The sequence below is a fragment of the Pelophylax lessonae genome, assembly GCF_965119305.1.
Source record: "Pelophylax lessonae genome assembly, chromosome: 2".
Lineage (NCBI taxonomy): Eukaryota > Metazoa > Chordata > Amphibia > Anura > Ranidae > Pelophylax > Pelophylax lessonae.
The window spans coordinates 387,787,144-387,805,370 of record NC_138769.1 but is presented as its reverse complement, the minus strand read 5'-3'; the positions used below and the strand labels follow the sequence as shown (position 1 = coordinate 387,805,370).

At 41.6% G+C, this 18,227-nt stretch overlaps 1 protein-coding gene across 1 annotated transcript in view; it reads right to left on the bottom strand.

The window, feature by feature from the left end:
* The window catches only part of BEND2 (BEN domain containing 2), a 63,026-nt gene that overhangs the window by 14,176 nt on the left and 30,623 nt on the right, over positions 1 to 18,227 (bottom strand). The window contains exons 6-10 of the mRNA XM_082246764.1: positions 12,184 to 12,694; positions 10,625 to 10,825; positions 5,064 to 5,185; positions 4,605 to 4,839; positions 1,692 to 1,895 (exon numbers count right to left, since the gene is read on the bottom strand). Coding sequence (XP_082102890.1) covers positions 1,692 to 1,895; positions 4,605 to 4,839; positions 5,064 to 5,185; positions 10,625 to 10,825; positions 12,184 to 12,694 — 1,273 coding nt within the window. The remainder of the gene's footprint in view (positions 1 to 1,691; positions 1,896 to 4,604; positions 4,840 to 5,063; positions 5,186 to 10,624; positions 10,826 to 12,183; positions 12,695 to 18,227) is intronic.

Here is an 18,227-nt window from a genome sequence, read left to right as displayed (position 1 = left end):
ATGAAAACTGAGGGAAGAAAGCCTAAAAAAGAAAATGAATGTAGCCACCACATCTAATGACTAGTAAGTTGCAATATATTTCCTTTTTGGTTTTGGGTTTATTACCACATTAACTACCCAGGATAAAATGTTGATCCTCTCTCTGTACCAGCTTTGGGATGTTCTTCAAGTTCCATTCCCTCCTATTGCTAGTGACCTAATGAGAGTCTTTTAAGCAACTGTTGGTGTGACCTGGTGTTCTGTTAAATGGCTTTTTCCTGGTAATGTGGCCTGATCATGTCACTTTACTGTAAGCACTGTAGCAGGGTGACCTCGTGCCACTGTGTAAAATGGTGGTTTACGCCAGATTTTGTAGGAATCAAACACTCTAATGGCACAGGTGTGCACTGGCTTCACAAGAGAGACAGAGCTCAGAGACCCACCCCCTTCAGGAGGTCAGTATGTGAAGGGAGCCCTGTGAGGTGCTGATGTGCATCATGGTGTCCAGGTTAGGACAAAGCGAGGCCCGAGCCTGGGACAGAGCCCATGAGGGACAGAGCAGCTATGAAGCTGTAAGAGAGATACAGGGCTGAGATGCAGCGTCTGTGCATAAACGCAAGGAAAGGTTTCATGGTCAGGAGGACCAAAAAAAAGGTACTGATGGTCAGGAAGACCCAGAAGAGGTACTTGAAGCGGTAAAGCTTCCACAAGAGAGCCAGGAGGCTGAATATTTCTGTTTTTGCAGTTATGGTGAGAAACCCCTGCATGGGAAGACATACCTGTGTAAAGATTTTATGTTCATTTAAATAAAAGTGGGCAGGAAAGCCCTGAAAACTATATCTGGCATAGAATAAACCCACTGTTTTGGCACTACTATTGAGCTAAGAAACCCTGGCGTGTCACAGCACATTTACCATTTATACACATTATAAGTCTCGATTCACACTAGATGCGATGCAAACTCACAGTGAATTCACTGTGGATTCCGCACCTCATCAAAATCGCAACTTGTTCATGCATAACTGACTGCAGAGTGTATGTTAAGTTAAAAACACCCCGAAATCTGTGAAATTTGAAGAACCAGATTGCATAGTGTGAACACCCATGCAATCCGATTCTGGTGTAGACAAAAAAAAAAAAAAAAAAGACTCCAGCACGAGTTTGTTGTGAATGCTGTATGATAGGAGCCATACAAATTCATGGCTTAAATGGCACCCCAGAAACACCGAAAGTGTTTTTGTCTGCACTGTTGTGCCTATATGGCTTTTGGATATATAGAGAGCTTGCATGGGAAATCAGATATGCCCTAATACCTATGACACACGGTACATTAGAAGATTTGCTAAACCCAAAAACAAAAATGTAATGTATTGCAGCTTACCGGCAAACTCCAACACTATCCAGCCCAGGATTCAGACATGAGGGCAATGTAAGCTGCTGCAGGTTTGTGCAGGTATCTCTAGGTTCGAGCAGCTTTCTTTTCTTTTAAAGTGACACAGTCTCATTAACTACAGATGCAGTGATGTAAGTAATAAATATATTAAATAATGCACATTAGCAAATAACATTCAACAAACTTTGAGAATACAAAAACTTTTTAATAAGGGGCCCCTAAATTTAGATCAGGATATTTAATAAGTCAGTTGACTTTTCTAAAAAAGCAATTCTTAATGCATCTATAAAAAGTGAAAAAAAAAGTCTTAAAAACATACCTCTTAAAGCACCAATCCTGTTGGAGTCTAAAGGCAAAACGCCACGTTCAAGGTTCCCATAGACATTGCTTTTTACTAGTACATCTTCTGGGAAAAGATGTCTAATTAAATATCTAGCAGACAGCTCTGGGCGAGGCTTTCCTTTGCCTATGTATATCACTGAGAATGGTAACTGCACATTCCTCCAAGGTTCACCAAAACACTCTGGAAGGCAAAAGGAACAAAAACTGTAAAAAACATAGCATGAAGAATATTAAAGCCTAAATGCTGTATTTTTGTTGACCTATCTAAAATAAATACTTAAAAAAGAAAATGTTTAAAATGAAAAAAAAAAAAAAATTTAATAAATTAAAAATGTTCAACCTCTTCCATACCACAGTATGTCATATGACGTCCTGGGCTTTGAGTGGGGATATCTGAATGATGCCTGCAGTAGCAGGCATCGTTCAGATATCATTTTTTTTCAGCTGGCGATTCCCTTCTTCGTAAGAGCAATCATAGCCACCCTCCGGTGCTTCTACCGGCTCGCCCGTGCAATCGGCAAGCCGGAGAAGGAATCCGCCGTCAGCGGAAGTACACCATAGAGAATACCGAGAACCAGATGGTCCCCGGCAGTCTCTAGGACTCTCGGAAGGCCCGGGTGCGACGTTATGATGTCACGTCCGGCCTGGCAGTTAAATACTGTAAATACTGCCGCGATCTCGGCTGCAAAGCCGAGATCGTCTTTTTTTTTTTATCTCAGGCTTTTCATTCCATTTCATGTTTATATTCTTTGTAATAGGAATAAAAGTGATAAAAAATAAATAAAAGGGAAGGTGTAAAAATAAAATAAACAATAATAAAAAAACAAAATTTAAAGTGCCCTCATCCCCGCACGCAGAAGTGAACGCATACTTACGTTTCACTGACAAATGTAAACCGCCTTCAATCTACACATGTGAGGTATCGCCGCAAACCTTAGAGCGAGAGCAATAATTCTAGCCCAAGACCTCCCCTGTAACTCTAAACAGGTAACCTGTAAACATTTTAAAGCGTTGCCTATGGAGATTTTTAAGTACCAAAGTTTGGCGCCATTCCACCAGCATGCGTAATTTTAAAGCGTGACATGTTAGGTATCTATTTACTCGGCGTAACATCATCTTTCACATTATACAAAAAAGTGGGCTAACATTTGTGTTTTTTTTTATTAATTAAAAACAGATTTTTTCCCAAAAAACGCATTTGAAAAATTGCTGCGCAAATACGGTGTGACAAAAAAAGTTGCAACGGCAACCATTTTATTCTCTAGGGTTTCTGCAAAAAAAAATATGTTTGGGGGCCTGGTATGGAAGTGGTTAAAATTACACATTTTTATTTTTTGCACATACATCTAGAGCAATTTTCTAACTGTGGATCATGATTGTGGGTAATTCCCATCATGCCTAGTCATGTCTGTGAATGTCAGTTTTTCAATGCCTCATGGGACATGTAGTTCCGCAACAGCTTGAGGGCCATAGTTTGGAGATCCTTGGTATATACAGTATAAGCCCTGGAGTGATTCAGTTAGGCCACCAGGGTGTACATATATGCCCTGGAATGGCCCCTCCACTCTGGATTAATTCCTGCATATGTCCCTAGCGGTTGTTAGTTTAAATAAAAAGTCACAATCTATCTGCAGAAGTCAGTGACAGAGGCTCTTTCTTCTTTGATCATTGTAAAAAACATGGTAAAATAATAATTATATACATATTGTTTATATAAATATTGTTTTTACTTACAGTGGTTGTAAACCCCTGACATGAAATATGAACAAAGCATATCCTTCTACAGCAGGCATCTTCAAAATATGGCCCTCCAGTTGTTCAGGAACTACAATTCCCATCATGCCTATTCATGTCTGTGAATCTCAAGAGTTTTATAATGCCTCATGGGATGTGTAGTTCCGCAACAGCTGGATGGCTGTAGCTTGACGATTTAGCTTTGTTCCAGTGTGCTGTGTGAAGGGGGTGTGTCCCTTTCATCCAATCAGCTCTCAGAGCTCTTCTCACTGAGTGCTGCAGAGTGTAATTTCAGCTGCCCCTGTTTTCTGAGAGCTCAGACAAGTTTTATAAATTCTGGACTTTGAATGTATGTAGAGAAGGTGACTTCACTGGGTATACAGTATGTAAGGGTTTACAACCACTTTAACTTTAGATTTTTGCCAAACGTTTTTTTAATTTTTTTTTCTATTTGTATACAAACACTTTTTTTATTTTTATATTCATTTTTATTTTCTTATAGCGTTCTGTTAAAACAATTAAAAAAACAACTTTATTTAATCGCAGCATGCTTTTACTCAGGGACATTATCAGGGACCTGGTTATAAAGCAACAGTATGGCCTTGCCACAGCCATACTGCTACTGTAATCAAAAGGCATATTTATAAAGGAATAAATGGTAAAAAAAAGTCCCAGGAGAAGGAAATCCCAGTAATATGACCTGTCAAAGTCATGTGATTGGGCTCTTCTCCTATCACTCAGTGTTTTCTGCAATGTGAAGGAGTTGTATAATGCAGGTACAGCATGTAGTAAATACTAGCAGTGTCCAGGAGAGCGCACATAGCAATACCCACTCTCCATTATTAATGGGCCCCTGGGCATGTTAAAGGGATCTATGAGGATAGAAATATGAGAGCTGCTCTGAGGTTATACTTTGGTCCTAGATTTATCATGTAGTGAGTTATTAACCCAGAACAAGCATTTCAAACAGGAGCTCTCTGGCTGCATATTTCTTCCAGGTTTGTGATGCAATAGATATTATGCCAGAATCAGGATGAAACCCTTAACATCCATCCCAAAAACAAGCCACCCCCCATATTAACCACTAACTCAGCATATAGACAAATTCGTCAAATGAATGTGATCTGCTAAGTGCCGTCCAAATTAGAAATATTACCTATAGGATCCGAAGAATGATGTTTCATCGGTGTTCCAATGCCTGGAGGTCCTGGAAACCGGTTATCCTTTTGTTTGTTCAACATATTTGTTTGTAAAAAGCTTGTATTTTCTGCAATCTTCTGATTATTTTCAGTGATACCTGCCTCATGATCCTCCTCAACTGCATCATCAGAATCCACACAAATGGATTCCTCAGGTGCTTGGGAAACAGCTTGATTAAGGAACATGTTTACCTTCAAAAGGAAAAACAGAACTTAAACAATCACATACTGTATATCAGGGCTTGTATCACCATGTGCATTGGGCTGTACTGGGCAGCCTCGCTCAATTTGATTTCATTAATGAGATATTTTAAAGACGGGAGTATAATACAAGTACAAATATACAGAGTGTAAAAAGTAAAATACAGCTTCTCTTTATCAAACACACAGGAATAAAAGATACAGTTAAAACTTACAGCATTTTTTTTGGTTTCTAAATGTAAACATCGAATCATGGCATTAACATTTGTGGTACAGGTTTTCCAATCCTTTCCATATTCACCAAGATCACATTCAGGGAATACAGATGCCAAGAACTCTGAAAAACATAAAGAACCTTAATCAAAACTCAGTAGACGAGTGAGACCCCTAAACCCTGGATCACACTGATGTGATGTAGGAAAGGTAGCGATTCCTGTACATTTCCCGCAATGCGATCTGTTGCGGGCATCAATAAAAAGTTAATGACACCATAAAAGCAGCTTTCAAAATGCAGTGCATTTGCCTGAACAGAATAGCATAGGAATGAATACCCATGCGATCCACTTCCAGTGTGAACAAAAAAAAAGCTGTCTGTTCTTTTTTTATGCTGATGCGGTGTGATCTGAGCTATTCAAAATGCATAGGCACAAACCGCACTGCACTGAATCGTATGTGATTTGCACATGAAAGCAGTGCAATTCCTGTGTGAATCACACGCAGTGCGACAGTGTGAACCAGGGCTTAAAGTGGAATTTCAAGTGCAAACTAACCAAGCCTAAAATTGTTCCCACCCCCCTTTTAACTTCTACTAACTAACCTGTAGAAGAAAGATGCTTATACCTATATTCTGAAGGCGCTCTGGTTCAGTCACATGATCTCTCCAGCAGCCAGCTTCAAGGGAGAGGAGAAATTATTGACGACAACAGATGGAATTCCTGGGTGGTGATGTCACCCATAGGCTTAAATGGGGCATCTGTAGTTGGCTATCCTTCTTCTCCCCTAAAGCTGGACAATGGGAGCCGTTAAAGTGACTGGACCAAAGCGCTCTGAGAATAGGTAAGTATAAGCATCTTCCTTCTACAGGATACTTAGTATAGACGTTAGAAGGGGGAGGGAAAAGTATACACCCCTTTTAAAATGTCAGGATTCTGTGATGTAAAAAAATGAGACAAAGATAAGTCATTTCAGAACTTTTTCCACCTTTAATGTGACCTGTAAACTGTACAACTCATTTGAAAAACAAACTGAAATCTTTGGGGGGGTAATAATAAAAAAGTAAAATAAAGTGGTTGCATTAGTGTGCACACCCTCTTATAACTGGGGATGTAGCTGTGATCAGAATTAAGCAATCACATTCATACTCATGTTAAATAGGAGTCAGTACACACCTGCCATCATTTCTAGTTCCTCTGATTAACCCCAAATAAAGTTCAGCTGTTCTAGTAGGTCTTTCCTGACATTTTCTTAGTCACATCCTACAGCAAAAGCCATGGTCTGCAGAGAGCTTCCGAAGCATCAGATGGATCTCATTGTTCCAATGATATACCATGGAACACACTAAAGACAGTCATCATCAAGTGGAGAAAATATGGCACAACAGTGACTTTACCAAGAACTGGACGTCCCTCCACAATTGATAAAAAGATGAGATGAAAACTGGTCAGGGAGGCTGCCAAGAGGCCTACAGCAATATTAAAGGAGCTACAGGAATATCTGGCAAGTACTGGCTGTGTGGTACATGTGACAACAATCTCCCATATTCTTCATATTTCTGAGCTATGGGGCAGAGTGGCTGAAGCCTTTTCTTACGTAGAAAAACAACCAAGCCTGGCTAAATTTTGCAAAATCACACCTGAAGTCTCCCAAAAGCATGTAGGAAAATGTGTTATGGTCTGATGAAACCAAGTTTGAACTTTTTGGCCATAATTCTAAAAGATCTGTTTGGCGCAAAAACAACACTACACATCACCAAAATAACACCGTACCCATTGTGAACCATGGTGGTAGCAGCATCATGCTTTGGGGCTGTTTTTCTTCAGCTGGAAAAGGGGCCTTATTCAAGGTAGAGGGAATTATGAACAGTTCCAAATACCAGACAATATTGGCACAAAATCTTCAGGCTTCTGCTAGAAAGCTGAACATGAAGAGGAACTTCATCTTTCAGCATGACAATGATCTAAAGCATACATTCAAATAAACAACGGAAAGGCTTCACCAATAGAAGGTTAAAGTTTTGGAATGGCCCAGCCAGAGCCCAGACCTGAATCCCATTGAAAATCTGTTAGGAGATCTGAAGAGGGCTGTGCACATGAGATGCCCTCACAATCTGACAGATTTGGAATGTTTTTGCAAAGAAGAGTGGGCAAATATTGCCAAGTCAAGATGTGCCATACTGATAGACTCATACCAAAAAAGACTAAGTGCTATAATAAAATCAAACGGTGCATCAAAAAAGTATTGGCTTTAAGGTGTGCACACTTATGCAACCATATTATTTTAGTTTTTTATTTTTACTTCCCAGCACCTAAAAGATTTCAGTTTGTTGTTCAACCTAGTTGTACAGTTTATAGGTCACATTAAGGCTCCGTTCACATTATGTCGCTCCGACTGTGAAGTCGCGTGCAGCACGACTTCGGCGCGACTTGCATGGACTTCACATAATGGAAGTCAACGCAAGTCGCCTCCAGGTCGCCCCCGAAGTAGTACAGGACCCTTTTTCTAAGTCGGAGCGACTTGTGTCGCTCCTATTAGAACGGCTCCTGTACTACACAGGGGGAGCGACGGTGCGTGCTGACCAAGTCGTCTGAAAAGTCGTACCAGTGTGAATGGACACTTAATGTGGAAAAAGTACTGAAATTATTTATCTTTGTCTTATTTTTTTACATCACAGACACCTGACATTTTGACAGGGGGGGTGTAGACTTTTTATATCCACAGTAAGTGAAAGATATAGCACCAACATGACAGAAAAAAATAAAAATAAAAACAGAATCACTGAGCTGGGAAAAAGGATTACCCCTTTGTGTCAGCATTTAGTTTGACCATTTTTTGCTTTATATACAGTCTTTAGACTGTTGGGATATGTCTCTACTATGCACAAATAGACTGTGCAATATTTGCCCACTCTTCTATGCAGAACTTCTCAAGTTCAGATAAATTTGACGGTGACCGTTTGTGGACTGCAGTCTTCAAGTCATTCCATAGATTTTCAATGGGTTTTAGGTCTGGGCTCTGACTAGGCCAGGCAAGGACATTCCCTTTTTTCTGCTTCAAATCACTGTGTGGTCATTTTTGCTGTGTGCTTTGGGTCACTGTCATGTTGGAGGGTAAACCTTCTTCCCATTGACTACTTTCTGGCAGAGGGCAGCAGATTTTTCTCAATAATTTCATGTTTTTTTTTTTGTCCCATCCATTTTTTCTTCTATAATGACTAGTGCCTCGGTCCCTGACGCAAAGAAACACCCCCATAACAAGATATTACCATCCTCATGCTTTACTGTAGGAATGGTGTTATTTGGACGGTGAGCTGTATTGGATTTCTGCCAGACATATCGTTTGGTATTCAGGCCAAATCATTCAATTTTAGTCTCATCTGACCATACCACCTTTTACCGGTGGCCTCTGAATTTGTAAGGTGCGTTTAAAGTGGTCAGATGAGAACTAAAATTTAATTATTTTGGCCTCAACACCAAACAATATGTCTGGCGGAAAACTGTTTATCTTTCACTTCGATGTTATAAGTTGCGCTAATAATTACCGCTGGATAAAACAAAAACTGTGTCTGTCCTTTTTTCAGAATGCAAAGCAACAAAATGTTAAAAAGAAAAACCCCCCTGAACGGAATGGGACTTTGGATGCCGAAATAACACCAAGTAATGGATTAAAACATGCGTTTATTAAATAGACATAAAATCAGCTATATGGAAAAAATACCAAAAATGCAATACAGAACATAACATGATAAAATACTTGTCAGATCAGACAAGAATAGGGTGAAGCACAGACTTCTAAAGGACACCCATCACCCTACGCGTTGCGGGAAACCCTTCATCAGGGGTGTGAGTGATGAAGTCCAAAGTGCTGAAGTGTAAGTATTTCTGCAATAGAAAGTACACAATAATAGTATACAAGCAAAAAGTATATAACCAAAAAGGTTTATGCAAAATACATCATATGCCAGAAAACAAAATCTCAAGTATCACAATACTGCAATATTGTACACATGGAACAACATTCAAAATGAATAACGTACCCAGAAAAAATGACCAATTCGAGTTGGAGAAAGAATGTCAAAGCAAGTCGACTGAAGGGATGTAGGAAGAACGTCAGAGGTGGAGATGAAAAGGAGGTGGCCAAAAATGTCTCCAAACACAAGTTGTAATGTGATTGCTTCAGTCCCATATACCCATATTGATTCAATATCAGAACTCTGATGCAAGTGAGCCTATTGACCTCTGCATGACAGGTACTTTGGTGCACTCTAGGCTTTTCATATCGTTATACATCTCTTTGTCATATATTGAAGATTTCCATAGATATAATTTCCTTGTTGATATATCCACTTTTTATCACATACATGGACCCTCTAGGGACTTGTGTTTGGAGACATTTTGGCCACCTCTTTTTCATCTCCACCTCTGACGTTCTTCCTACTTCCTTTCAGTCGACTTGCTTTGACATTCTTTCTCCAACTCGAATTGGTCATTTTTTCTGGGTACGTTATTCATTTTGAATGTTGTTCCATGTGTACAATATTGCAGTATTGTGATAACTGAGATTTTGTTTTCTGGCATATGATGTATTTTGCATAAACCTTTTTGGTTATATACTTTTTGCTTGTATACTATTATTGTGTACTTTCTATTGCAGAAATACTTACACTTCAGCACTTTGGACTTCATCGCTCACACCCCTGATGAAGGGTTTCCCGCAACACGTAGGGTGATGGGTGTCCTTTAGAAGTCTGTGCTTCACCCTATTCTTGTCTGATCTGACAAGTATTTTATCATGTTATGTTCTGTATTGCATTTTTGGTATTTTTTCCATGTAGCTGATTTTATGTCTATTTAATAAACGCATGTTTTAATTCATTACTTGGTGTTATTTCGGCCTCCAAAGTCCCATTCCCTTCAGGGGGGTTTTTCTTTTTAACATTTCTCCAGGGATGTCGGCCTTATAACACCTAGCCCTACTTAGATGAGTGATCCTTTGTAAAAGCAACAAAATGTGATTATTTTAAAGGGGTGGGGGGGGGGGGGGGTTATTCTTTTCTATACCCACTGTAGAGCAGACCATTCATCTATTTTAACTTTCCACAAGAGTTTGTACTGTTATATCAATTCAGGAACATCAGTGATGATCGAAAACCCTCTATTAACTGTTTTTAAAGCTGCTAAAAATTGCTTTATCCCTTCTGTTGTGGACCTAGTATACCAAACTGAAGTGGACTGGCTAATCATATGATAACCAGTGTAAAGGTTGGCTGGATTCCTTGTCATTCACACAAAAAAAGCCTATGCTGCAACATTGTCTGGCACCCTTCAGAGGGTAATTGCTTCAAAGAAGTACCTAGGGCGAATTGGGCAGTTTGTTTCTGCAACATCACAAGTCATGTGATTACAGAATATCCAGTGAGCTCCATATGAGAAACGGCTGCGGATATCAGGATTATACATGCCAATTACAGTTATTTATCTAAAGTTTGACCAGTCAAAAAAATGACGGTGAGCATTATTGTGTCCTCACATAATATGCACATTCCAAGTCACAGACATACCTCTTATTGCTGAAACCTTGTTCACATCAAGCCTCATAAGTCCTTGCACCTTGCCTCCTGTAGCACTGTTTACTAATATGTCCTTAGGGAACAGGGCACGAACCAAGTAACGAGCTGCATATTTAGGTTGTGTTTTCTGTCTGGCTTTCACCAAAAAGCTTCCAGGGATTTTGATATTTCTATTGGGGTCCCCAAGAAATTCTATAATTGATTAAAGACAATATTATAATAACATTTTTATACAATACAAAATAAAAACATTGACAAAGGGTCTGACTTTTTCCAAGGCCATCCAAAAGTACATTTTGCCCAGAGATCAAGTTCTGTAGCATTTGGGGCAGATTCAGCCACTGTGTTTGGCAACTGGCAAACTACTGGCCCCCTGAAGCAATTACCACAAAGCAGCTGTTAAAGTGATTGTAAAGTCTTGTTTTAAAAAAAAAAATAAAAAACATGTTATACTTACCTCCTCTGTGCAGTTGGTTTTGCACAGGGCAGCCCAGATCCTCCTCTTTGCTGCTCCTGGCCCCTCCCTCCTATCAAGTGCCCCCAAAGCAAGCAGCTTGCTATGGAGGCACCCGAGCCAAGCTGCAGCTTCTTGTGTCTATTCAGACATGGAGCTGCCGTTCAGCCTCGCCCATCTCTCTCCCAACTGGCTCACTGACTTTGATTGACAGCTACGGGAGCCAATGGCGCTACGGCTGTATCTCAGCCAACCAGACGGTTGAGGAACTCATGGACATCCCTGGAGAGAGAGGGACCTCAAGTAAGTATTAGGGGGTGCAGGGGGGGGGCTGCTACACACAGAAGGCTTTTTATCTTAACGCAAAGAATGCATTAAGATAAAAAATAACTTCCTGCCTTTACAACTCCTTTAAAGGTAAGTGCACTGCTGTAGTGTCAAAAAATACTAAAATCAAAGACAATCAGGCAATTAGCATTTTCAAAAGGAGGCCAACAATGGTCCCCTCTATTTTAAGTCCAAATATATCAAATCAGCACAGAAATTTCCAGTGATTAGGTCACATCGTTTATAATATCAGGGAAAAGGCGCAATGGTCTTTTTTCACTATCACTGGGCTACACCAACTGATGTTTCTGTTACTAGGAGTCCCTGAAGAATCAAAGTGTTGGCTTACAACCAATAGCATATCTGCATACAGCAGTATTTGGGTCTCACAAGAGCAGTCTTTGAGTAATGAAGCTACCAGAAGCTAGGTTAGGGGCTGCTCAGCCAGCACTCCCATAGCTGCTGAAATTGTCCTTGCTAAGAAAGAGCTCTAATGATGGAGTGTATCATCAGCTAGATCCTCCTCTTCCAAAACCTCAAGTATACAAACTTAAGGGTCATATTTAGTAAAAACCTAAAAAGTAAGGATGGGGCAAGATATTTACAGTAGGTAAGGTTAATTACACCAGTCAAATGACCCATCAACACCAGATTATGGATGATTTTATGAAGTGGGATGCACCTGTGCCCTACAGATATGCCCCCTGTATGCACTTCAAGGTTGAATTTTGAGTTTTCACTGGAGCACCTTTAAAACTTTGTAACTCACCATAAATTGGGATAGGTTGAACTGAAGATGAAGGTAATTCCTCACTTGTGATGACATTTCTCTGCACAGTTACATGAGGCAGCAAAACAGGCTTGATTTCTTTCATATTTTCTTTTGCTGATTCGGAACACACAGATGATGCAGCCAGAGGAGTAGTAATGATAGGTGGTGAAGCACAAGTGCTTTCAGGTAAGCTTTCGATCTTTATGTCTCTGTGGTCATTGTTTGTTACATTGATGACTGGAAGCAAGGAGTGGGTTGACACAATAGTTGGTAGAGGTGGACTTGACCTTTGAGTCTGTTGAGCTTCCCTTGGAATTGCTCCTGTATGGACAGATTCAAAGGCTAGGCTGCCCTGGAGATGCATGTTTTCTTCTTCCATCTTCTTGTTTGGAATGCTTGGTGGAGGCTGTGCAATTTTTGGGGTGAGAAAGCTTTGGTTTAGCTTCTGTAGTCTCAGTTTTACTTGAGGTATGGCATGAGGACCTCTTGGGGAAAGGTTAAGCGGTCTCTGGAGATAAAAACAACACTAGTAACATTTAAGCTCACCACATAAAACTAAAATAATTTCAAAAAGTCAACAACAATTTCCTGTGGGGATAAACACAATGTGTGGCTTCTCAAAGTCAAACGTGGAAGAAAACACACATAGAGCCACTTGTTCTCAGCATGTTATAACTACATACTGTAGGTCTGAATCAGGAACAAAAAAAAAAACTCAGCTTCTATGATGTAACAGTAGGCCTCCCTATTCTGTTCTGTTAATTAATAAGTTTATCAGGGTGAACACTATCCAGGGTGTCTGGTCTGGGATTACATATGAGCTGCTTGTCCCATGGCAAGGGATGGAAGTAAAGTGTTACCTGGTTGTATTAAAGTGGTTGTAAACCTCAGACATGAAATATGAACAAAGCATATCCCTCTTTAGTGTGTACTTGTCTCAATCCAGAACATGAAATGTCATTTCTGTCTGTTGCCTTGTTCCTCTGCTGTCAGCATGAATAACTTCTGACAAGTTTTTCTGAGACCAAGAGAAAAAAGGTGACAGGGAGGGGGGTTAAGGGAGTGTGTCCCTTCCCTCCAATCAGCTCTCCTCACTTCAGCTCCCCAATCACTGCTTGTCAGAGCTGAGAGATCCTGTGTATATTCTGCACTTTAAAAGGATGTAGGAGGAATACAGCTGCAGATAAACAGGTACAACTTATGCAGGAGGATTTGTTTCATCCTGTCACATCCAGCCCAGTCACTTCACTAGATATATGTGAAGATTTACAACCACTTTAAGTGATTTCAACATGAACTGGTTTTAAACCTTATTTTATAACAACTCTTTATATAAGCATTCCTTATTTAAATTATTTGGATACATTTGTTTATTACCCATTAAAAACCATATACTCAAATAAAAAGATTAATTCACCAAAAGGGCTGTTGCATAATCATTACTTGGGCAGCCAACAACCTCACCTGCAAAAAATTTTCTTTCATGACTCCAGTTCTGATCCCCAACCCAAATATAAGCAGCAAAATACAAGATAAATTGCAAGGTGCAGCTTATGTTATTTTATAGTTTACATAGAATTGTGTATTTCTACTTTTGCAGTAAAAACTCCACTATATGTTTGTTAGGTGTTTCCGGTTCACACAGCAAACAAAAAAAAAATATTTCTTACCTTTTAAATAAGACCTGGGCATTTTATGTCCCTTTGGCTGTATCTATCCAGCCCACGTGTAGTCAATGAAATTAGCAGTGAAGTGTAAATAAGTGTATGTCATGCATGCAGTACAATTGCATTGCTTTTAATTTTAAGGTGAATGATATGTTTTTTTTTCTAATTTACCCGAACTTCCGAATCCCCCCCTTCTTTAGGTACACTGCTCCATGACTCTGGGGGAGGAGTGTGGGTTCCCTATACCAAGGCTGTCCAATCAAGATGGCAGAGGCCCTCACTGGTCTGCCCTTTCTGAACCCATTCGGCCGTGTAGGAGGGACAGCGCCACCCCTCGAATGACTGGGGCAGACTATAGGAGGTGGGCAACAAGGATATGATGCAACTAAGGGAATGAGAGGAGGTGTTGCCGGGTCTTGCTCTCTACTCCATAGTTTAGGGGCAGAGCCTATGCCCCCATCAGTCAGTCTTAACTCCTGGCTTGCTGCAGAAATTATGTCACATGCCTAGGGCGTGAATAACAGCGGAAGTAATATATAAATACCATCATGGGGTTCCCACAGAGAGGATGCTCTGCTAACTATGTATGTTTAACCTAGCTTACCATATAACAAGCTTGGGTTGGTTTCCAATATGGATTTGTATTTTATATTTGTTTTAAGGTCGAATCTCTTGTATAATTATGTGCACCGTGTACCTAGGATAGTTATTTGCGCAGAAATTGCTTCGGACTGTTGGTTTCGCCCTCCACAAAAGTCCTAGTTTTTCATGTGGCCCTTTAGGAAAATAAATTGCCCACTCCTGTTTAATAGGTTTTTCAGGAGGAGGTGTCATGTTGAACTTCTGGATTTTTTGAACAATGTTAAGAGTGATCCTATCCCAAATATGTCATCATTAACATATAGTGCATGAAGCCTATCCTCTTTAGTTTTAATCCTTTGTTAGGACAAAAAAAAGAGTTCAAATCTAGTTACACTTGATAATAAAGATCTACCTGCACATTACAGACAGGGTTAATTATGGCAAACACAGCAGCCCAGCCCCTTGATAGACAAAGAGAAGTATGTAAGATTTTTTTCTTGCTGGAGAGTCCTGAATCCGCAATTTTAAGTTATGATATGTGAATAGAGACATGTAACAAATATAAACTGGATGTTATCTCAATTTGGCTGCAAAAATAGAACTACACTTTAAAGATGAACTCCACCAAGCTTTTTCTTTTTATTAAAAGTGAACAGCTACAAATACTGTAACTGCTTACTTTTAACCACTTAACGACCGGCGCACGACGATCTACGTCGGCGCTCAGCCCCGGCCAGGCAAACTGACGTAGGCCTACGTCAGCACTTTTTGCCGGCCCTGTGCGCGCTCCCGCGCCCCGCCGCCGCCGCCGATGACTCGATTGGGTTCAGAACCGATCAGTCATCAGGTCCAGGCCAATCATTTTTGGTCTGGACCTGTTGATCAGTCCTGCCCAATCAGATCATCCTCTAAGCCTGTGAAATGTAAACACAGGCTTAGAGGAGATGTGCCCTCCCCTCCCAACGGTCTTTTTGGATCCAGCGTGAGAGGTGAGCACATCTTACTGTGAGTAATTGCACCAAGCACATCACACACAGCTAGATAGGCACATTTCACCCCCGATCGCCCCCCCAATTAACCCCTACAGCACCTGACACAACACACACTATATACAGCATATAGCATATACCTATATACCTGTATAAGTGTGATTTGTGAACAGGTGTAGCCCTTGCGACCCCCCCTTTTCCACTCAAATTACCCCCCACCCCCCCCTAATAAAGATTTAACCCACTGATCCGCCCTGAACCCCCCCTGATCACCGCCGTTAACCCCTACACCCTCTGTCACATCAGCACTAATACAAACGCAATATACGGTGTTATTGTATTTTTGTATTAGTGTCATTGTGATCAGAATTAGCGCAGGCGACTAAGTTTCTGTCCCAAGAAGGTTTAGGGTCCCCGCCACCCGCCCAATAAAGATTTAAGCCCCTGACCCCCCCCTGATCACCCCTACACCCCCTGCCATAACACACACCGTATACAGTATATAGCATTTTGCTATATACCCGTATAAGTGTGATTTGTGGTCAGGTCTAGCGCTTGCGACCCCCCCTTTTCCACTTGAATTACCCGCCACCCCCCCCCAATAAAGATTTGAGCCCCTGATCCCCCCTGATCCCCTCCTGATCACCGCTAGTTAACCCCTACACCCTCTGTCACATCAGCACTAATACAAACGTAATATACTGTGTTTTTGTATTTTTGTATTAGTGTGATTGTGATCAGAATTAGCGCAGGCGACTAAGTTTGTGTCCCAAGCAGGTTTAGGGTCCCCCCCACCCGCCCAATAAAGATTTAATCCCCTGATCCCCCCCTGATCACCCCTACACCCCCTGCCACAACGCACACTGTATACAGTATATAGCATTTTCTATATACCTGTATAAGTGTGACTTGTGACCAGGTTTAGCGCTTGCCACCGTTCCTTTTATCCTTAGGATACCCGCCAGCCCCTTCCAATAAAGATTTAAACCCCTGATCCCCCCCCTGATCACATCCCGTTAACCCCTACACCCTCTGTCACATTAGCACTAATACACACATAATATACTGTTTTTACTGTATTTTGTATTGGTGTCATTGTGACTTGAGGTTGTGCTAGCTAGCTAGTTTCTTTCCCAAAGGAGGTTTAGGGTCCCCGCCACCCCCCCCAGATCCCCAGCGCATAGTTTAGAAATAACCCCTTGATTGCCACACACACACGCACGCACGCACATACACTTCCATTTCTAGTATAGTGTTTGAACAGATCAATATCTGATCTGATCAGAACTATACTAGCGCCCCCATAGTTTAGGGTTCCCAAAACGCAGTGTTTGCACGATCAGCACTGATTCCTGCCAGCACCTGCGTTTAACCCTTTCACCCAGGTAAGTGTAGTAATCAACAGATTACTGTCACTTACAAAAAAACACAAGACACAAAACCGCTGTGTTAGCAGAGTCAGGCCTGATCCCTGCTAGCATTAGCAGTTTTTTTGGTAGCGCTTGAAATAATCTTCGACAACCAGGTGCTTTTATTACCTGTGAGTCGCATCACTGTACGGGTAAATTTAGTTACCAAAATGTCTAAACGTTCGTACAGTGATGAAGCTATTTACAGTATAATGACCATGTCAGGTGAGAGCGATGGGGAAGCCTCACCGGCAGAATCAGGGTCAGTATACGAACCAAATGACAGCAGCGGCTCCCTGACAGATAGCTCCGACGACAGATGGGTCCCTGTTAGACCCCATTCTGGTGTTGTTGAGATGCAGGAATCGCAGGGTGCTCGTATGGAGCAGAGTGTGGGTACTAGTGCCGCTCATCCTTCTGGCGACCTGGCAAGCGCCAGCGGCCTAGTACACCCTGGACCTAGTACAACCAGCACTGCAGTAAGACCTGGTGACGTGGCGAGTCCCCTAAGTGCAGTTGAAGCTGGTGCGGTGGCTAGCACAAGTAGTGGCCCGCAGCCACCGCGTATTCGAAGACAGGCCCGTAGAGCCCATAGTGCCCTCCCTGATGCGCTGGCATTTCCTAATTGGCAACCCACTGATACTACAGCGCCAGTACTTCCCCCATTCACCGCCCAACCTGGAATCCACGTGGAGACAGCTGGTTTTACGCCCCTGAACTTTTTTGAGCTGTTCTTCACGGAAGATCTTTTCAGATCTATTGTGGATCAATCAAATTTATATGCTCAACAATTTATCGCCGCCAACCCAAATTCGCCCCTTGCCAGACAATTCGGCTGGAAACCTTTAACGGTTTCCGAATTTAAGATCTTTCTGGGCCTTTCCCTCCACATGGGCATAACTAAACAGAGTGAATTGCGGCTATATTGGTCCACTAGCCCACTTCACCATATGCGCATGTACTCTGCCTCCATGTCCAGGGCGAGATATGAGCAAATTCTGCGATTTATGCATTTCAGCGACAATGAAATCTGTCGTCCTCGGGGAGACCCTGCATACGATCGGCTCCACAAAATTCGGCCCCTCATAGACCACTTCAATCAGCGGTTTGCAGCCTTGTTTACCCCCGAACAAGTTGTCTGCGTTGACGAGTCCCTGATTAAATTTACTGGCCGCCTTGCTATGAAACAGTACCTCCCCAGCAAGCGTGCCAGATACGGGGTCAAACTGTATAAATTGTGTGACAGGGCCACAGGCTATACAGTTAGTTTCCGGGTCTATGAGGGAAAAGATAGCTGTGTGGAGCCCCCCAACTGCCCAGACTACATAGGGAGCAGCGGTAAGATCGTTTGGGACTTGGTGTCACCCTTATCCGGAAAGGGGTACCATTTGTAC